The 22,637-nt window shown below is 46.7% G+C and overlaps 1 protein-coding gene across 2 annotated transcripts in view; it reads right to left on the bottom strand.

Moving 5' to 3' along the window:
* The window catches only part of ism1 (isthmin 1), a 65,512-nt gene extending 47,390 nt beyond the window's left edge, over positions 1-18,122 (bottom strand). Inside the window, exon 1 of one of the 2 annotated variants that reach the window (XM_067989460.1) lies at positions 18,103-18,122. Coding sequence is in view for 1 of the 2 variants with exons in the window: in XM_067989458.1 (XP_067845559.1) it covers positions 6,709-6,837 (129 nt within the window). In the remaining variant the exon portion in view is untranslated. Of the gene's footprint in view, positions 1-6,708; positions 6,928-18,102 lie in introns of those variants that run through there. The other variant, XM_067989458.1, reaches the window with a different exon arrangement.
* Positions 18,123-22,637: the final 4,515 nt, after the last annotated feature.

Here is a 22,637-nt window from a genome sequence, read left to right as displayed (position 1 = left end):
TGCGTGATATGGGTTTAAAATGTTTATACTTTGAACATTTTCTTCAAACAAACTTTCAAAAAAAAACAAGCTCCAGTAATTAGAATGTGATGGAATGTCATCTCCACAAAATATGAAAACAATTTAACCCAAATTATTTGATCACATATGCTATAATTTCTGTTTACCACTTTCTTTCTCTCTTGGCATCTACTGCATACACAACTGCCTACTAGACATGAAGTTGAGAGCAAGGAGGATTGCATTGGGAGTCTAATGTGAATAAATGGCTGTCTGCAAGACAATTTTGGTCCTGAGCATTACAGGTAGCTGGGAGATAAACTGATCCGAAACAAAAAACACTGGATGCAAAAGCCACTGATGGAGTGTTAACTCTAAGGATGTTATTATAATCTATACCAAGTCACTGAATGATTTTTGATGACCCTTCATTCTTCACACGTGCAACAATTAAAGCTACATCAGAAATACCTACTGAGCTCCCTGATAGCTTAGTGGGTAAATCCACTGTGTGACATGATACTGAGCCTTACCAAAGTCCCAGATCTCTGGTCTGAACTGAACTGAATCAAAGCAGCAATTGGAATGTTACAATTGGCTTCAGTCCCTACATTACCGTAAAAACCAACCTCTTTAACCAAGCTTTTGGTCACCTGTCCTAATATCTCCTTATGTGGCTCGGTGTCAAATTTTGTCTGATAACATTCCTGTGAAGCGCTTTGGGATATTTTACTATTTTAAAGAAAAGACTTGGATTTATGTAGTGCCTTTCACAACCTCAGGATGTCCCAAATTGCTTTATAGCCAATGAAGTACTTTAAAAATGTAGTCACTGCTGCAATGTAGGAAATGCAGCAGCCAATTTGTGCATAGCAAGGGCCCACAAACAGCAATGAGATAGATGACCAGATAATCTTTTTTTAAGTGATGTTGAGGGATAAATATCAGCTAAGACACTGGCATTTGAAGTACAGAGTCATGAGTCGAAATGGCAGACGTTAATACCCAAGCTCCTTAGTGTATGTGAAACCGCTCTTGGCCTCATTATAATTAGCACAACACAACAGAAGAAATTAGCCTTTTTTCAAAAACAACACTTTTAAATGCCATGTTTTATTCTGGAAGGATGAGCAGATCTGATCACCAATTATTTCATGGTATTGGTAGACAGAACTTTTGTCAATGTTGCTTGTGTTATCATTCAAATATCTAGCAATTGTAATTTAGCTACTAAAGTGAATGCAAATATTAAATAGTAACACTGCATAGGATAGAACAATAATGACAGGGTTGTTGCAGTTGTTCCCTCATTTGTGAAACTTTGGACATTTATAGTGCGGCTTTCATACTCAGAGGTCAGCAATAAAACACCAGCAATACATTTAGACAAGAACAATAGAATGTGCATTGTAATACTGCATATAATACAAACACACACTCTCAGGTTTTTAGTCTCATAAATTCTAATGACATTATAAACAATAAGTTAAAGTTCAAGCAGATTATAAACATCAGGATTACTGATTTAAATGCATTGTCTGCTATTAGTTGTTCTTCAGAAAATATGGTTATATTCTGTTTTAAATTATGTATTTTTGATTTCATATCCCCACAATTATTTAGTGGGTGACCTCAAAGTGTGCAACATAGCAAAACTTGCCCTATAGCATTCAAAGAATTTTGGCAGGAGATTACCAAGGACATTACGACATCGTATAAATTTACACGTTCTGCACAAAAGGTCCTGTTGCAACATATTTAGGGATGCTGCATTTTTCCCGTTAAGTTTTTTCCCCTTTACCCTTCAATCTAATACTAGGGTATAATTCCACCAGTACTGGTAACACCTCAGTCAACAGGTCATTCGATACGTGCGAGCCTAGACAGAGTATCAATTAACTATTTGATCGCGGGTGGGTGGGGGCAGCAGCATGGTCACCAAAGTTCACACACGTGCACTTCCGTGCAGAGGTCACTGGGTAGAGATCAGGGAGCGAGAACCTGATAAAATTATCCCCTGGCCCCCCCCCCCCCCACTCCCGCAGTGCCCCCTAGTCCCGGAGTAATGAGAGCAACTGCGAAATCCCACCTCTCTCAGAATGATTAACGCTACACAAGACCAGGAATTAAACCTGGCACCTTCCTGGTCTAAACAGCTTGTTACCACATCGCACGATGCATTTCTATCCACTGAGCGATCAGGAAAGTAAAGATGCTACATTCTAACCTCCCAGCTTGCATTCTCAGGCTCCTGAACATTTACCTGACGAAGGAGGAAGCCTCCGAAAGCTTGTGAATTTAAAATAAAATTGCTGGACTATAACTTGGTGTTGTAAAATTGTTTACAATTCTCAGATTAAAGGCAAGAAGTAATCTTTCAAATATTAACACATTACCTACAAAAAAGAACATTTCATACTCAGATATACAGGATACCTGATGATCATGAATGGGGTGCAGTTGATGTTACAGGGATGTGTATGACCTATGTAACTTACTTATATACATACAAACAAATTAAGAACAGGAGAAGGCCATTCGGCCCCTCGAGCCTGCTCTGCCATTTGATAAGATCATGGTTGATCTGATTGTGGCCTCAGCCCTACTTTCCCGTCTACCTACTATAACCTTTGACTCCCTTTGGCATTATCCTCAACAGTGGGATGTAAATTAAGCCTACATTTACGAACATCCTCAAAACAGCACTACAGTTTCTCCCCCCTCCCCCACCGAGCGTCCACTTGAAATACTTAACATTTATCACTTTATAAAACAGATAGGTGCTGTTCTGAAACACCCTTTGCCTTAAATGACTACCGCAGCAGATTCTATATCTGCTGTGAGGTATATTTTCCCCTGTAATTGTTACTTCAATTTTCCAAATTTGACAGGACTGGAGCAATTGTGTCAGATATCGCACCATTGCACCCAGGGCGGGTTAGAAACTTGCCATCGTGTCCAAGTGAGATGTTTTACCAGTTGCAATGCCCCCTTTGTAAAGCATCTACTTTAACTGACTGCATCTGCTGTGATCTCAGATGACTTAATGCTGGTAATGGTGCTCACGTCAATTTTTTTTCTCCATTTATTCCAGCAAGCATGAGGGTGGCGCTTGTTGCTGTGTGACTAACCTCCCGAACGCATGGTCATGGTTGAAGTCAGGATGCTACCTGTCATCCAAGCTTGGCTGCCAGTTGCCTCAGTGACTGGTTGGCCCAAAGCTCATTCTCCTTGGACAACACCTTATCTGGAGTAAAACCTGCTCCTAGTTCAGTGCCTGGCTCCTGTTGGTTACTCCTGGAATGGCACTCGGGAGCAGCCCAGGCTCCCCCTTGCAACCCCTGTCCTTCCCTGGTGGCGGCACGCAGCCTGCGCTGGGTGCTTTTTTTAAAAAAAAAAAGTTTCTTTAACATGTCTGCAAGGTGTTTTAATCAAGATTGGGAGAGCACTTTGAAATCGAACCCATCTCCAGTTGCAGGCACCGCAGCTTTGAATGTAACCGGTTAACAATGACTAAATTGAAGCGTTTTGCCCTCTGATGGTGCTGTTTAATCATCCTCACCGCCCCCCAAACTTTCCATCCAATTTAATCCCGATTACAGCCACTTCCAAGGGTGATTTCGTTTGAATTGAATTCACAGTTTTAGGAAGTGTTTGCATATATATTTCAATACAGATTAAAGACTGGAAACGGCGCTAAATTGTGCATTAAAAAACATGACAGATTTACTCAATACATTTCGCTCTCTGTGTCACCCTCCCGCTCTCTGTCACCCTCTGACTCTCTATAATCACCCTCTCTCTCTGACCCTCTGACTCTCTGTCACCCTCTCGCTCCCTGTGTCTTCCTCCCTCTGTCTCTCTGTCTTTATATCTCTTTCACTGTGTGCCTCTATCTCACTTCATCTCTCTCTCTCTAGGCTTTCTCTATCTCTATCTCTCTTTCTCTTTCCATCTCTCTCCCTCTGTCTCTCTTTCTATCTCTCTCTTTCTCTAGCTATCTCTCTCTCTCCCTCTTTATCTCTCTCTCTCCCTCTTTATCTCTCTCTCTCCCTCTTTATCTCTCTCTCTCCCTCTTTATCTCTTTCTCTCTCCCTCTCTCTCTCTCTCTATCTCTCTCTCTCTCTCTATCTCTCTCTCGCTCCTTCTATCTCTCTCTCGCTCTATCTCTCGCTCCCTCTATCTCTCGCTCCCTCTATCTCTCGCTCCCTCTCTATCTCTCTCTCTGTCTCTTTCTATCTCTCTCTCTCCCTCTCTCCCTCTATCTGTTTCTTTCTATCTCTCTCTCCCTCTCTCTCTCTCTTTCTATCTCTCTCTCTCCCTCTCTCTCTCTTTCTATCTCTCTCTCTCCCTCTCTCTCTCTTTCTATCTCTCTCTCTCCCTCTCTCCCTCTATCTGTTTCTTTCTATCTCTCTCTCCCTCTCTCCGTCTCTCTCTCTCCCTCTCTGTCTCTTTCTCTCCCTCTCTGTCTCTTTCTATCTCTCTCTCCCTCTCTGTCTCTCTCCCTCTCTGTCTCTTTCTATCTCTCTTTCCCTCTCTATCTCTCTCTCTCTCTCTTTCCCTCTGTCTCTATCTCTCTCTCCCCCTCTCTGTCTCTATCTCTCTCTCCCCCTCTCTGTCTCTATCTCTCTCTCCCCCTCTCTGTCTCTATCTCTCTCTCCCCCTCTCTGTCTCTATCTCTCTCTCCCCCTCTCTGTCTCTATCTCTCTCTCCCCCTCTCTGTCTCTATCTCTCTCTCCCCCTCTCTGTCTCTATCTCTCTCTCCCCCTCTCTGTCTCTTTCTATCTCTCCCTCTCTGTCTGTCTCTCTCTCCCTCTGTCTCTATCTCTCTATCTCTCTCTCTCTCACTATCTCTATCTCTCTCTCCCTCTGTCTCTCTCTCTCTATCTCTCTCTCTCTCTCACTATCTCTCTCTCTCTCTCCCTCTATCTCTCTCTCTCTCTCACTATCTCTATCTCTCTCTCCCTCTGTCTCTCTCTCTCTCTCACTATCTCTATCTCTCTCTCCCTCTGTCTCTCTCTCTCTATCTCTCTCTCTCCCACTATCTCTATCTCTCTCTCCCTCTGTCTCTCTCTATCTCTCTCTCTCACTATCTCTCTCTCTCTCACTATCACTATATCTCTCTCCCTCTGTGTCTCTCTATCTCTCTCTCTCTCACTATCTCTATCTCTCTCTCTCTATCTCTCTCTCTCTCACTATCTCTATCTCTCTCTCCCTCTGTCTCTCTCTCTATCTCTCTCCTCTCTCTCTCTATCTCTCTCACTATCTCTATCTCTCTCTCCCTCTGTCTCTCTCTCTCTATCTCTCTCTCTCTCACTATCTCTATCTCTCTCTCCCTCTGTCTCTCTCTATCTCTATCTCTCTCTCCCTCTGTCTCTCTCTATCTCTCTCTCTCACTATCTCTATCTCTCTCTCTATCTCTCTCACTATCTCTATCTCTCTCACTATCTCTATCTCTCTCCCTCTGTCTCTCTCTCTCTATCTCTCTCTCTCTCACTATCTCTATCTCTCTCTCTCTATCTCTCTCTCTCTATCTCTCTCTCTCTATCTCTCCCTCTGTCTCTCTCTCTCTCACTATCTCTATCTCTCTCTATCTCTCTCTCTCTCTATCTCTCTCTATCTCTCTCTATCTATCTCTCTCTATCTATCTCTCTCTATCTATCTCTCTCTCTCTCTCTATCTCTCTCTCTCTCTCACTATCTCTCTCCCCCTCTCTCTCTCCCCCTCTCTCTCTCTCTCTCTCTCTATCTCTCTCTCTTTCTATCTCTCTCTCTTTCTATCTCTCTCTCTTTCTATCTCTCTCTCTCTCTCACTATCTCTCTCTCTCTCTCACTATCTCTCTCTCTCTCTCTCTCTTTCTATCTCTCTCTCTCTCTCTCTCTCACTATCTCTCTCTCTCTCTCTCTCTCTCACTATCTCTCTCTCTCTCTCTCTATCTCTCTATCTCTCTCTCTCTCACTATCTCTCTCTCTCACTATCTCTCTCTCTCACTATCTCTCTCTCTCACTATCTCTCTCTCTCTCACTATCTCTCTATCTCTCTCTCTCTCACTATCTCTCTCTCTGTCTCTCTCTCTCTCTGTCTCTCTCTATCTCTATCTCTCTCTATCTCTATCTCTCTCTCTCTATCACTATCACTATCACTATCTCTCTCTCTCTCTCTCTCCATCTCTCACTATCTCTCTCTATCTCTCTCTCACTATCTCACTATCTCTCTCTCTCTCTCTCCATCTCTCACTATCTCTCTCTATCTCTCTCTCACTATCTCTCTCACTATCTCTCTCTATCTCTCTCTCACTATCTCTCTCTCTCTCTCCATCTCTCACTATCTCTCACTATCTCTCTATCTCTCTCTCACTATCTCTCTCTCTCTCTCTCTCCATCTCTCACTATCTCTCTCTCACTATCTCTCTCACTATCTCTCTCTATCACTATCTCTCTCTCTCTCCATCTCTCACTATCTCTCTCTCTCTCCATCTCTCACTATCTCTCTCTCTCTCACTATCTCTCTATCTCTCTCTCTCTCACTATCTCTCTCTCTCTCTATCTCTCTCTCTCTCTCTCACTATCTCACTATCTCTCTCTCTCTCTCACTATCTCTCTCACTATCTCTCTCTCTCTCTCACTATCTCTCTCACTATCTCTCTCTCTCTCACTATCTCTCTCTCTCTCTCACTATCTCTCTCTCTCTCTCTCTCGCTCTCCTTACCTGCCCAGTGCCGTCCTCGGTGCTGTTGTCTCCGCGCTGCCCCAGAGGGACGCTCCTCAGCACCGTGATGTGGATGGTGAGGACGAGGAGTCCCAGCAGCAGCAGTAGCTCGCCGGCCAGTCGAGCCATCTTCCTGACCCGCCGCCCTTTGGGCGAGAGGCGGCCGCGGCTCTCGCTCCCACCCGGCCGAGGTGAGCTGCTCTCGGGCTCAGCCGGGCTCGAGGGGTCGGGACTCGGTCGCGTCTCCACTTCGTTAAATTTTTGAAGAAACCCCCCAAAAAAATGTTTTTGTAAATGCACCTTTTTTTTTTGGGGAAGGGGTAGGGGGGAAAATAATAAATAATAATAATAATCAGGGAAGGAGTGAGATTAATATTCAGTCTGGGTTAACTCCCAACTCCAACATCAGCCGTCAAAACAATTCACATCAGGGCAACTTTTTTTCTATTTTAAAAAAGTTTTTTTTTCTCTTCTCTGCAAAAAGTTCAGACTCGTGGGCTGCGCCCCCGCGATCCGTTTGAATTCAGCCATCGAGGCTGAGCCGCCTCCTCCTCCTCCTCCGTCTGTTTAATGCTCATTTATTCCCCCCTCGTTTATCACTCACTGCCTCTGCTCTCCCCTCCCTGGGCCGGCGCCGACTCACAGCCCCCTCTCCCCAGGACTCCCTGTAACTCTCACTCACTCTCTCTCTCTCTCTCTCCCTGGTGAAGTTCCTTCTCCTCAGTCACCCCTCTCCTGTTTGCCCAGTGCTGCTGACACACACTCAGTGTCTGCCTGGGCACTGCCTTCCTCTTCCCCCTTCTCTCTCTCTTCTGGATCAGCCCAGCCTGTCCTCTGCTGTCACTCAGGGGGTGTTTCACCTTCTTTTCCGTCTTTTATCTCTCTCTTGACGCTCACAGGCTGCATCCTGCCCCCCCACCCCACCCACCCCTGGGGTGCTCCTTCCTCTCTTCCTTGGGGTGCTCCCCTTTCTCCCCTGGGGGGGAGCTCCCCTTTCTCCCCCTTGGGTACTCCCCTTTCTCCCCTGGGGGGGAGCTCCCCTTTCTCCCCCTTGGGTACTCCCCTTTCTCCCCCCGGGGGTGCTCCCCTTTCTCCCCCCGGGGGTGCTCCCCTTTCTCCCCCCAGGGGTGCTCCCCTTTCTCCCCCCGGGGTGCTCCCCTTTCTCCCCCGGGGGGAGCTTCCCTTTCTTCCCTTGGGTACTCCCCTTTCTCCCCCGGGGGAGCTCCCCTTTCTCCCCCCTGGGTGCTCCCCTTTCTCCCCCGGGGGGTGCTCCCCTTTCTCCCCCCTGGGTGCTCCCCTTCTCCCCCCTGGGTAGTCCCCTTTCTCCCCCAGGGGTGCTCCCCTTTCTCCCCCCTGGGTGCTCCCCTTTCTCCCCCGGGGGGAGCTTCCCTTTCTCCCCTTGGGTACTCCCCTTTCTCCCCCGGGGGAGCTCCCCTTTCTCCCCCCTGGGTGCTCCCCTTCTCCCCCCTGGGTAGTCCCCTTTCTCCCCCAGGGGTGCTCCCCTTTCTCCCCCCTGGGTGTTCCCCTTTCTCCCCCGGGGGTTCTCCCCATGGGGTACTCCCCTTTCTCCCCTGGGGGGAACTCCCCTTTCTCCCCCTTGGGTAATCCCCTTTCTCCCCCTTGGGTAATCCACTTTCTCCCCTGGGTAATCCCCTTTCTCCCCCGGGGGGAGCTTCCCTTTCTCCCCTTGGGTACTCCCCTTTCTCCCCCGGGGGAGCTCCCCTTTCTCCCCCCTGGGTGCTCCCCTTTCTCCCCCGGGGGTTCTCCCCATGGGGTACTCCCCTTTCTCCCCCTTGGGTAATCCCCTTTCTCCCCCTTGGGTAATCCACTTTCTCCCCTGGGTAATCCCCTTTCTCCCCCGGGGGGTGCTCCCCTTTCTCCCCCCTGGGTGCTCCCCTTCTCCCCCCTGGGTAGTCCCCTTTCTCCCCCAGGGGTGCTCCCCTTTCTCCCCCCTGGGTGCTCCCCTTTCTCCCCCGGGGGTTCTCCCCATGGGGTACTCCCCTTTCTCCCCTGGGGGGAGCTCCCCTTTCTCCCCCTTGGGTAATCCCCTTTCTCCCCCTTGGGTAATCCACTTTCTCCCCTGGGTAATCCCCTTTCTCCCCCTTGGGTAATCCCCTTTCTCCCCCTTGGGTAATCCACTTTCTCCCCCGGGGGTACTCCCCTTTCTCCCCTTGGGTACTCCCCTTTCTCCCCCGGGGGTACTCCCCTTTCTCCCCCCGGGGATGCTCCCCTTTCTCCCCCGGGGGGAGCTTCCCTTTCTCCCCTTGGGTACTCCCCTTTCTCCCCCGGGGGAGCTCCCCTTTCTCCCCCCTGGGTGCTCCCCTTTCTCCCCCCGGGGGTGCTCCCCTTTCTCCCCCCTGGGTGCTCCCCTTCTCCCCCCTGGGTAGTCCCCTTTCTCCCCCAGGGGTGCTCCCCTTTCTCCCCCAGGGGTGCTCCCCTTTCTCCCCCGGGGGTTCTCCCCATGGGGTACTCCCCTTTCTCCCCTTGGGTACTCCCCTTTCTCCCCCGGGGGTACTCCCCTTTCTCCCCCCGGGGATACTCCCCTTTCTCCCCCGGGGATGCTCCCCTTTCTCCCCCCGGGGATGCTCCCATTTCTCCCCCGGGGGTACTCCCCTTTCTCCCCTTGGGTACTCCCCTTTCTCCCCCGGGGGTACTCCCCTTTCTCCCCTGGGGGTACTCCCCTTTCTCCCCTGGGGGTACTCCCCTTTCTCTCCCCGGGGATGCTCCCCTTTCTCCCCCTTGGGTGCTCCCCTTTCTCCCCCTTGGGTGCTCCCCTTTCTCCCCTGGGTTGCTCCCCCTCTCCCCGCGGTGCTCCCCCTCCTTCAATAGGGTGCTCGCTTGCACCCCTCCCCGGGGTACTCTGCTCCACTCCCTTCCCTTACTCACATTCCCTGCCTGACAGTCTTCCCCTCTCTCCTGGTCACAGGGCATAGCAACCAACCCCCCACCCCACATACACACTTCTATCCCACACACACCTACTCCAACAGAATCACTCCAGGCACATCTACCCCAACACACACACGTACTCCCCACAATCTAACCCCTATACCTACACATCCACCCTCACACACTCATCGAATTTCCACATATATCTTCCCCCTACTCACATCTACCCCACTCACACCTTCACTGTCCCTCACACATCTACCCCACTCACACCTTCACTGTCCCTCACACATCTACCCCACTCACACCTTCACTGTCCCTCACACATCTACCCCACTCACACCTTCACTGTCCCTCACACATCTACCCCACTCACACCTTCACTGTCCCTCACACATCTACCCCACTCACACCTTCACTGTCCCTCACACATCTACCCCACTCACACCTTCACTGTCCCACTCACATCTACCCCACTCACACCTTCACTGTCCCTCACACATCTACCCCACTCACACCTTCACTGTCCCTCACACATCTACCCCACTCACACCTTCACTGTCCCTCACACATCTACCCCACTCACACCTTCACTGTCCCACTCACATCTACCCCACTCACACCTTCACTGTCCCTCACACATCTACCCCACTCACACCTTCACTGTCCCTCACACATCTACCCCACTCACACCTTCACTGTCCCTCACACATCTACCCCACTCACACCTTCACTGTCCCACTCACATCTACCCCACTCACACCTTCACTGTCCCTCACACATCTACCCCACTCACACCTTCACTGTCCCACTCACATCTACCCCACTCACACCTTCACTGTCCCACTCACATCTACCCCCCACACACATCATCTACTCCCCCGTTCATGTCTATCCTCTACACATACCTACTTCCTACACATGCATCCACTCACACATGCCTCTACTTTTCCCACACACACCCACACACATTTATCCAGAAATATTTGCACCTAAACATCTATCCCCAACAGAAACAAATCACCCTAAACACATGTATCTCCACACTCATCTACCCACCTGACACGCCTCTACCTCAATGCAACATCTTCACATGTACATTTGACACCCATTCATTACAATGTCCCAGTACAAACACATCTACCCTACACACACATTTACCTTCAGCACACATTACTCTGCTCCCAACAACACATTTACCCCCACACATCTACCCCATAATATATCCAGCCCCACAAGCATCTACACCCACAGAACATCAACCCCACACACATCCACCCCCAACACATTTACTACCAACGCTCACAAATCTACCCTCGATATGCACACATCTATCCCCACATACATCTACCCTCCAACAACACATCAATCCCCCCTCACACACCCATCTATACCCCACACATCTATCCCTCATACAATTAGCCCGCACATGACCCCCCTCCCACACACACCTATCCCCAAGACACATATCTACCCCAACAGATACACATGCACCCAACAGACTATCTATCATTACACATCCAGCCCCAACAGAAAATCTATCTCCCCCCACACCCAACCACCCACATATACATTTGCCTTCCACACATCTACCCCACCCACATACGCACCTAATCACATATCAACAACCCCCCACCCCCCCACATCTACTTACCAAAACATCTCTATTTTCCATCATACCTACCACCACATTCACTCCCCCACACTTCAACCCCACATACATGTATCTACCCCACACAGCTCCTCCCTCCCACACACATCAACCCCACATTCATCTGCACCCTGCACATATTTACCCCCTGCGCACCCAAAACAAATCTACCCTCCCATACTCGTCTAACCCCACACATATCGACTTGCCTACATGTCAACCGCTCACACGTGCATCTATCCCACACACACCTCTCCTCTCCCACACACCTCTCCTCAGACACGTCTACCCCTACACATCACCTACACCCTAGACACTCACACAAATCTATCTCCAACATACACATTTATCCCTTGACACACCTACCCTCAATAGACACACATCTACTCTCAATGGAAACAATTCTTCCCAGCTAGATCTGCCCCCACACATAACTATCAACAAAAACAGATCTACCGCAAACACAGTTACTCCTCACACACGTCTATCGCCCCTGACATTCACTCCCCACGGGCCTCTATCAGCCCCCCCATGCGCATCTACTCCCAACTGAAACACATCTTTTCTTAACACCACACGACATGCTTCTACTGCCCACACACATTTACTCCCCACACACATCGTCCCTCGACAAACGCATGTCTACTCCCGACTCACCTCAGCCCACCACAGACACACACCTACCCTCCACACACATCTACTCCCCCCCCGCATCTATCCTGCCATCCACCCTGCACCTCCCCCCCCCTACACCTATGCCCCCTCCACTGCCACACATCTACATTCCCCATACACACCTACTCTCCCACAATCACCTACCCACTTACCCCCCGCTGAGTCCCACTCAGCCACAATGGCCACTCCCACAGGCACCGTCCTGCCACACAATCGCACAGACCCCTGCAGGATGTTTGGTAGCAGGCAATGGCTGCCTCCTGTCCCTATTGAGCAGTTATGATCTGGAATGCACTCCCTGAAAAGGTGGTGGAAGCAGATTCAGTGGTAACTTTCAAAAGGGAATTGGATAAATACTTGAAGGGGAAATCTTTGCAGGGCTATGAGGAAAGAGCAGGGGAGTGGGACTAATTGGATAGCTCTTTCAAAGAGCCGGCACGGGCACGATGGGCCGAATGGCCTCCCTTTGTGCTGTAAGATTCTATGATTCTAGTAGTCAGTGCCTTCCAAAAAGGAATTCATTGTGTGAAGGACTTTGAGATGTTTCAATGATGTGGCAAGACTATATAAATGGACGTATTATTTTCTTTCTTAAGTCGGATTATAAATAAATGTTATCAGTGCTGGCTGCTGCCTATACCGCAACCACTGGTGACAGAAACACCCTTCCTGCTTCAGGCCGTTCCTAAACTGCCAATTTAAAAATGCATTTCTATTTACAGTGCCAACGTGGCAGGGCAATAGGAATTTACAGTGATACTGAGACAAATTATTAAAATAAATACCATTTTTAAAGCATGAACTGCAGCAAAGCCGGGGAAAAATGAAGTCGGGAGTTAGTCTCTGTCCCTTTGTAAATTGTGTCCGTACCTCCACGTGATTGGTGTTATATTATTTTAACTCCTTCAAAATCTCATGTGTAATATCACACTGTAGCAAGTACAGCGGAGGGAGGGCATTTGACTCATCAACCTCAGCCTTCCATAGAAACCTACGGTCCTCCATCACAGTGTTCTACTACCTCTTGAATGATTCCAGAGTTTTTGCCTCCACTGTTCTACCCAGAAGTCTATTCCAGGTACTAGTCACTCATCCTATGAAGAAGCACTTCCTGATATCGGTCCTGAACTTGGTTTATTCATAAGAACATAAGAAATAGCAGCAGGAGTAGGCCCCTCGAGCCTGCTCTGTCATTCAATAAGATCACGGCTGATCTTTGACCTCAACTCCACTTCCACGCCCGATCCCCATATCCATCGATTCCCTTAGTGTCTAAAAATCTATCTATCTCAGCCTTGAATATACTCAACGACTGAGCACCCACAGCCCTCTGGATTAGAGAATTAGAGCATTTACAACCCTCTGAGTGAAGAGATTCCTCCTCACCTCAATCTTAAATGGCCGACCCCTTATCCTGAGACTATGCCCCCGAGTTCTAGACTGTCCAGCCAGAGGAAACACCCTCTCAGCATCTACCCTATCAAGTCCTCTCAAAATCTTATATGTTTCAATGAGATCACTTCTCATTCTTCTAAATTCTAGAGAACATAGGCCCATTCTACTCAATTTCTCCTCACTGGACAACCCTCTCATCCCAGGAATCAATCTAGTGAACCTTCATTGGACCGCCTCTAAGGCAAGTATATCCTTCCTTAGATAAGCAGACTAAAACTATGCACAATACTCCAGGTGTGGTCTCACCAAAGCCCTGTACAGTTGCAGCAAGACCTCCCTGCTCTTGTACTACAACTTGCTTGTAATAAAGGCTAATATACCATTTGCCTTCCTAATTGCTTGCTATACCTGCCCTGTGCCCCCTTGCCCTAGGGTTTGTGGTTTTCCAGCTATGGCTAGTAGGCAGCTCTAAGTCACCACAACCTCAGTTCTCAAGTTGGGTAATCCTCTCTATTTCCTGGTTTGGACTGGAGGAGGAAGAAGTGGTTTTGGAGCAGGAAGAGGAGCAGGCATCGTAGAGAGGTGTGTTTACACCTGCTGCCACCTGCCTTACCTGGCCACCCGTGTCTACGGATCAAGGCACACCTAACCAGAAATGCTGAGTACATCTGCCCTTACCACCTACACTACACTAAGGAGGCAGTCATGGAAATGTTCTGTCCACTCAAGTTAGATCTTCAAACGAGTTCCATAGCAGGGATGGCTCTGCTAATGGCTGTTAATGTGACCACTAAAGCATCAATTTCCCCCTCGAAAGCAGCATGAGATAGTACTGCACATTTACTGTGTTGCAAATTTCCCTGAAGTGCGGGGGAATTATTGATGGTACGCAATGTGGCCATTTGGTCCTCTACTCCAATCCCATCACCTTCATGATCAGAACAGAGTTTCAATCCATTAATGAGCAGCTGGGCTGTGACCATAGGTTCAAAACTGTGCAAGTGAACGGCCACGAGACTGGCAACAGTCATAACTCTTCCTATTTAACAGCAATCTACGAAGACACCAAGGGGAAGAATGATTGAATGGATGGCTCCTCAGATATCCTCCTCATTCCTGGCTCATGACCCTCTTTGAGACAGCCACAAATAAGAGCTGAAGAACGATATAACGAGGCACAACTGGCCACCATCAAAATGTTAAGACGAAGGTCTCTGATCATTGTAGTCTGTTGCCTATTGCACAACTTTGAGAGGCATTACCATGGAGCAGGTCAAAGGTTATACCCAGCGGCAACGATTGACATTGAAGCCGAGTCTGAAGACATGAAGAGTTTTAAGGTAAGCTCTGATGAACGAGAGCTTCACTTAAGCACTTGTGCCGCAGGGATCTGTCTTGGGGCCTCAATTATTCACAATATTTATTAACGACTTAGATGAAGGCATAGAAAGTCTCATATCTAAGTTTGCCGATGACACAAAGATTGGTGGCATTGTAAGCAGTGTAGATGAAAACATAAAATTGCAAAGGGATATTGATAGATTAGGTGAATGGGCAAAATTGTGGCAAATGGAATTCAATGTAGGCAAATGTGAGATCATCCACTTTGGACCAAAAAAGGATAGAACAGGGTACTTTCTAAATGGTAAAAAGTTAAAAACAGTGGATGTCCAAAGGGACTTAGGGGTTCAGGTACATAGATCATTGAAGTGTCATGAACAGGTGCAGAAAAGGCTAATGGAATGTTGGCCTTTATATCTAGAGGACTGGAGTACAAAGGGGCAGAGGTTATGCTGCAGCCATACAAAACCCTGGTTAGACCGCACCTGGAGTACTGTGAGCAGTTCTGGACACCGCACCTTCGGAAGGACATATTGGCTTTGGAGGGAGTGCAGCGTAGGTTTACTAGAATGATACCTGGACTTCAAGGGTTAAGTTACGAGGAGAGATTACACAAATTGGGGTTGTATTCTCTAGAGTTTCGAAGGTTAAGGGGTGAGCTAATCGAAGTTTATAAGATATTAAGGGGAACAGATAGGGTGGATAGAAAGAAACTATTTCCGCTGGTTGGGGATTCTAGGAGTAGGGGGCACAGTCTTAAAATTAGAGCCAGACCTTTCAGGAGTGAGATTAGAAAACACTTCAACACACAAAGGGTGGTAGGAGTTTGGAACTCTCTTCCGCAAACGGCAATTGATGCTAGCTCAATTGCTAATTTTAAATCTGAGATAGATAGCTTTTTGTTTTCTCATCTCACTCCTGAAAGGTCTGGCTCTAATTTTTAGACTGTGCCCCCTACTCCTAGAATCCCCAACCAGCAGAAATAGTTTCTTTCTATCCAACCAAAGGTATTAAGGGATATGGGCCAAAGACAGGTATATGGAGTTAGATCACAGATCAGCCATGATCTTATCAAATGGCGGAGCAGGCTCGAGGGGCTGAATGGCCTACTCCTGTTCCTATGTTCCTAAAGCACATGTCCCCAGTAAAGTGGACCAATACGTTATCCACACCATTTTGTTCTGCCCTGCATTAGCTACTATGGATACAACTCCATTCCTCTGCTATCATATTGTGCCTCAACCCAAGTGTATTCTCAGGACATGGTTGAAATAAAATCCATCCACTCTATTCTCCCTAATACTTTGAGGTGCATGTGTGCTTAATGTGTCTTACCCTGATGCATCCCATATATGAAAGTTTTTGGTGTGTGTCTTCTCTGCCTAACCTAGCGCTCCATCTAAATGATTCCGAGTGGGAAGAGAAAATGTGGTGGATGGCTGCTGGGTGACTTTGTGCTGGGCCACGAGACGGCCCTGCAATTGCTGGCACCAAATCTACTGCTGCGGTAGCTGCCCCGTCCTGCATGCTATCTTCCGCAGTGCAGGTGATTTCATGGGGCATGGGGCTGATATGGCATTGCACTGAGATGCAGCTCCATCAGCTGTGGCAATTGCTGCCGCTAGACTCCTTCAGAATGTCCTGTGCTCTGTGCAGGAGCAGATCGCTGAGCAGCCACAAGGAGTTTGAATCCTGTCGTTATGGCTCCCTCAATCTGATCCCTAGTATGTTGAAACTGGACCAAAGATACCGCTGTATCTTGGAGCCCAAGGTGTCTATCACCCAGGTGAAGGCAGGCATTGGTAAAACTGCATCCATGCTTAGGACCTCTGTCACTGGGGACTCCAGTGGAGATGGTTCTGGAGTAGAGACTCTCTTCGCAGTGCTCTGCAGTTTGCATAATGCACAGGTACAGTTAGGGGACTCCTCCACAGTCATGCCTGGACTTTGCAGGGTGGCTTTGCACGCTCTCAAAATGGCTGTATGAAACAGTGGTGCTCAGATATAAGATTAGGCAGGCCCAAAAAGCTCAATGAGGACTTAGGAACATAGGAACAGGAGTAGACCATTCAGCCCCTCAAGCCTGTTCCGCCATTCCATTAGATCATGGCTGATCTGTATCTTAACTCCATCTTCCCGCCTTGGTTCCGTAACCCTTAATACCCTTGCCAAACGAAAATCTTATCAATCTCAGTTTTGATATTTTCAATTGACCCCCAACCTTGAGATGTGATTTCCAATTTTCTGCCCCTTTAAAAAGCAGCTGTATTGGTTAAGAACTGCTGTTGTGCACTATTTCCCATCCTACTGACCACAAACTCCTGTTCAAACTGGGCTCACTCAGCCCTGGGATGGGAAAATTGTTAACACCAGGTGCAGTGTGTTTGTTTAATCCATTGTGTGATGCCTGAATGTTAGTGTGGTTTGCTACAGTGCTTGAAATTTGTTTTTGATGCGTGACACCTAACACTCCATCTCAGTTATTCCATTGTGGAAGGGGACGTGTGATAGCTAGCTGCAGGGTTTCAGTGACCACATGCTGGGATTCTGGTGAAACCTAACTCTCTCTGTGATGTGTGTTATGAATAACCTACATCAGAGTCAGTGCTGTTGTGGCTGCTTGGTCCTGTTCACTTTCTAGCACATCTTGCATCACTTGCGCAGGGATGCTTGATGGGCTGGACGTCACATCGCCTTGACACAGCCTCCTGATCCATTCTGACTCCAGACATCTGCCACTGCTGGGCATTTACTCAGCTTCTCCACTGAGCTGTCTGAGATCAGAACGTTGGGAAGCTATGCGACCCGTGTAAACCTGCCTCAAAGTTTCCTCCATCCAATCCCTCAGCCAGCCAAGATGGCATCTTTAGGATTGCTGTTGACGGCCTCTACAACATCAGTGTGAGCATGTGCATGCCCACGACCTGTGCCACTGAGGCCTCTGCTGCAGATGCTACAGGAGTTCACCCACGATTGTGCAAATCCAGGTATTGGGCTCCTCCATAATCTACGCCGAACCTTACAATATAATTTGCACTTGCACAAGTAATTCACGTTGACAAACTTGCTCAGGCAGCAATCTCCATTCTGCAGCACTCTTCCACACTTAGTTTCTCTGTGGTCTTCTTAACAATAACTCAGTTGCTTATTACCTATGCCTTCCCTGCATGGACTGACCTGGAAAACACAGGGTAAGTTCCAGAAATATTAGCTGAAAATGTAAAAAAAAATGTAATGGAAACATTTCCTAAAAATAAAAAAAAAATCTGAAGAAGACTTTCAATATGTTTTCTTTCCATCCGTTCAAATTGGAACTTCAAGCCGCTTCCTTCTAACATATGATTATGATGGGCAAAGTACCAATGGGCAGGACTTCTGCCCAAACATCAAAAAGAGGACTGGGCCAACTCAGCTATAACTTTCATTAACATTTTGGTACTTACTTAATCAGGCTTCTGTTCAAAAGAAGTGGGAGTAATTTGAGCTGGTGTACAATTCCAGCAGGAATATGCACAGGGTGAAATTTCAATTGTAGATCAGATGCGACCGCTAGCCACACCACTATCCAGTTCCCGATTTTCTTTCCTCCCCTCGTGAACGCATTGATTCCTTGTTGGTAACTCGTTCAGTCCTGAACCAAATGACCAGTCTTCATGTGTGAGACTTGACTGAGAGTCTGAGCAGGTTGTCTCGACTAGGGGGAGCAATACGGTCACGTTAGATCCTATCCTCACCTCCAGCAGGAGTCAGTAGATAGATAGGATTGGGAATTCCTGGATAATTAGCCCTCCCTGTCTCAGGGACACTGAGGCCAATTACAGCAGTTCTACTGCTGCAATAGCTGGGATCATCTAACACAACACAATCTAAGGATTGAACCTCAGCAACTTTTGTTGTTTAGATAGTTCAGCTTCTCACTGCATAAACTCACTGAACCATTGGGGAAGGATCTTGAAAGTGACTGTTAACACCCTGACCACTGTTTCTTGAGCAGAACCAAATCAAACGTGTAGTGAGTGTAATGAGGATTTACAAGTGGTTTTAACAATCTACTTTCTTTGAAGTATTTTAAAAACAGGAAATTATACACCTGTGTCACACTTCTATTGATACTGATTGTTTAGATAAGTTGGAAGAGTTCTATTTGGGTTACCCTCACGATGTCTGTAGCAGAAAGATAAACCAATCTTCTTCCCTAACAACCATTCTTCATGAGTTCAGGAGGGGTAAGAGAAAGGGAGGAGAAGAAATCTAACAAATAAAATCCTTTAGTGTGAAAATTAGTATTTCTTTCAGTGTTTACCTTAAAAAAGTTAATGCAGTTGACTGCTGGAAAGTGTCAGCCATGGATCAGTGGGTAGCTCTTTTGCCTTTGAGTTAGAAGGTTGTGGGTTCATAATCCCACTCCAGAGGCTTGAGCACAAAATCTAGGCAACACTTCAGTGCAATACTGAGGGAGTGCAGCACTGTCAGAGGTGCCATCTTTGGGATGAGATGTTTAACCATGGTTAAACCCTCTCAGGTGGATGTAAAAGATCTCTTGACATCATTTTAAAGAAGAGCAGAGCAGGGGAGTTCTCCCTAGTGTCCTGGCCAATATTGATCCCTCAACCAACACTTAAAAACAGATTATCTGGTCATTATCACATTGCTGTTTGTGGGACCTTGCTGTGCGCAAATTGGCTGCCACGTTTCCTACATTACAACAGTGACTACACTTCAAAATTGACTGTAAAGCACTTTGGGATGTCCTGAGGTGGTGAAAGGTGCTATATAAATGCAAGTTCTTTCTTTTAGTTGATAGAATGTACTTATTCTCTAGTGCAGCATGATTACAAAGGCAGCCCTCTCTGGCTGACACTGACCCTCCGCTGGTGATAGAACAAATGGATCAAATTCTATGTTGTACTGAGTCCACCAAAGGGCTTAGCTGCTCCATCCTTTAGTTGACTCTGGCTCAGCTGGTGGAATTAATTCCTACCTGGTTGCTTTAACTTCCCCCCCAGCAAAAAAAAAATGTCACATCACAAGCAACGGTAGATTCTTCCAAAATAACATTGTTATGAATTGCATTTCTCTTTTTTGGGCGGAACAAACAGGGCGTGATGTAGAAAAATGAAAAACAGGCTTATCTCCCAACTCTCTGCAAGTTTAACATTCACCTACATGGCTCCTGTTGACCAAGAAGAGTAGAAAACAGAACACGTTTTGAGTTCATAGCCTTGACTAAGCTACTTAGGGAGGCACCAATGTAAGGCACTTTCGCACTGACCAGTAGGAAATATTGGAGTTTAGATCAATGTGTTAACCACCTCCTACACCCTAGTAACAGACTGGCATCGTAAGAGTATTAGCAGCAGATGACTGGCCCGCGAACATGGTCAGGGAGTGATGTGTAATGTGGGACAAGTGTTAAAAAGAAAGAACTTGCATTTATATAGCGCCTTTCACGACCTCAGGACGTCCCAAAGCGCTTTACAGCCACTGAAGTACTTTTGAAGTGTAGTCACTATTGTAATATGGGAAAATGTGGCAGCAAATTTGCGCACAGCAAGGTCCCACAAACGGCAATGAAATAAACAACCAGATAATGTTTTTTCGGCGTTGGCTGAGGTAGTGTGGTGGAGGGTACAGGATGAAGGAGAGGAATAGATATGATTCGAGATGTAAATAAATGAAAGTCCACCACAATCGTTACAATAATCATGTTTTCCAAGCTACAAAAGAACATTCTTCATATTAAACTTTCTCTATGATAAAGACATCTTCACCTCCCAACTGCTAGAGTGAGCACCATAACAAATCAATGTATTCTCTACCTGGGAGTTGGAATATAAATGACTTATCTTGTCTTCACAGCTAGAGAAGTTTGCATGCTGTCAAGCAACTTGAATGGGAACAACATGAGAGAGAATTTAGGGGAGGGGGGAAGGGAATGAAAATGAGGGAAATATTTCACTGAGAAAAGAAATCAGTTTATTATACTATGCATTTTGTTGGACTATTCTGACAACATCCCACCAGATTGACAATTGACAAGCAAAATTACTTTTGATTGAAATTTCTACAAGCAGCGAAAATTCCACATCTGAATGGGGCTTTTTTTTTTAATGGTGTTGCATGTACCATTACAGTGAACAAATCAAATACATAATTGACAAAGGATATCCCAGTAACTTACTGCAGATTTTTCCTTGTAATGATGGTGTTACAAGTATTATTGTCACTGTGTTTCCATCATCAGAACTCAGGGACTTAGTTGAATTTTTTTCTCTCACAAAGGATTATTAGAATGTGGAATGCATTAACACAAGTAGCTGTTGATGTCAAGTCAATCGTAACATTTATGAGGGAATTAGATAAACACGTGGAAGAAAAATATTCAAGGCATTGGGAAAAAGCAGGGAAATAGGATTATAGTAGATAGCTCTCATGTAAAGCTAGCAATGGCACTGTCCTGATGGGCCAAATGGCCTCTTTGTGTACTGAAGTTTCTATGCTTTTGCCTGTTGGAGCCAAGAGAGACAGCTGCCCTCAATATAAAAACAGAATTACCGCCCTCCCAATGTAAAATTAATTTTTTTATAAATATAAAAATGATAAATAATATAGAAGTGACATCAAGGTCCTGATGTAATCTCTGGATTCAAATGATGCAGTCATGGTTTATGATTAGATTAGTGCCCTGTAGCCGCTCCCAGGTAGCAGGTGATCTTTATGTGATGAATCACATAAAGCTATTAAAAATTCAGTACAAACAAATCAGTAAATTCTCTACAGTTTATGCGGCGGTGGGCAAACACAGTTCCTGTCCCCGTTTGTACAATACACAGTTTAGAGTTGAACAAAAAAACAAGCTGTTGCTGTCGTTGAGTTGAATGAAATTTACATAGAATGTACAGCACAGAAACAGGCCATTCGGCCCAACTGGTCGATGCCGGTGTTTATGCTCCACACAAATCTCCTTCCACCCCTTCATCGTCTAACCCCATCAGCTTACCAAACCTTTGTCCAGTGCTGGGCACTGTTCTCTGGAAATGACCCTGAATGGCTATCATGCAGCAAAGGAGAGCTAGGTTTGACCCTGTGTCGGAGGTTAACAAGTGATAGTTGTACCAAGGATAAAGCTTCTCTATACACGGGGAATTAAAGCAGAACGGAAATGCTTTACAAAGACAGACATATACTTTCCAACAAATTGGCTTCTTATAAGCCTTATGTTGAAGAAGATCTTTGACTGAAGGCTCAGTCCAGTGTTACAGGCAAAACAGGAGGTCTGGAGACGTGTCTGCCTCGCCACTCAAATGTTAAACTGCACTGATCTCCATGTTAAGGCAGGTAACGTAGGATTTGATTGCGTCATCAATAAAACTCGTTTTAAAAAAATCAGCCAATGGCAAAAACCTTGGTGGGGGGGGGGGGATGGGGCATTAAATGCTGGATTTAAAGGGCCACTACGTTAAATGAAAAAGATTCAGCAAACCTTTTCCCCGTGTTTGTCAAACATCATGAAGTGATGGCACTGTTTGTATAAAAACCTTTCCCTGTGTTATAAAAGTTTCATCGCACCATTTGTAAAAAATGACGTGCAGCCATTCTGGCTGTTCTCCCTTAGGAATTTTTTAAAAAGTTATCAGGATGTGGGCGAGGCTAGCAAGGCATTTGGAGCCCATCCCTCGTTGGCTTGAGAAGGTGGCAGTGGTGGGCTTTATCTTTATGCTACTGCATTCCATGTGGTGATTGTGCTCCTACAATGGTGTTGGGTGGGGAATCCCAGGATATTAACGCAGCAACGACAAAGGAATGGCAATATCTATTCAAGTCAGGATGGTGTGCGACTTGGAGGAGAACTTGGAGGTGATGGTGTTCCCATGATATTGCTGCCCTTGTCCTTCTTGGTGGTAGAGATCACAGGCGAGGATAGATGTTGTTGAAGTGACCTTAGTGAGTCGCTACAATGCATCTTGTAGATCGTATC

Source organism: Heptranchias perlo, chromosome 8, assembly GCF_035084215.1.
Source record: "Heptranchias perlo isolate sHepPer1 chromosome 8, sHepPer1.hap1, whole genome shotgun sequence".
Lineage (NCBI taxonomy): Eukaryota > Metazoa > Chordata > Chondrichthyes > Hexanchiformes > Hexanchidae > Heptranchias > Heptranchias perlo.
Note: the sequence above shows the minus strand (reverse complement) of the source record. Positions and strands in the feature narration are given on the sequence as shown.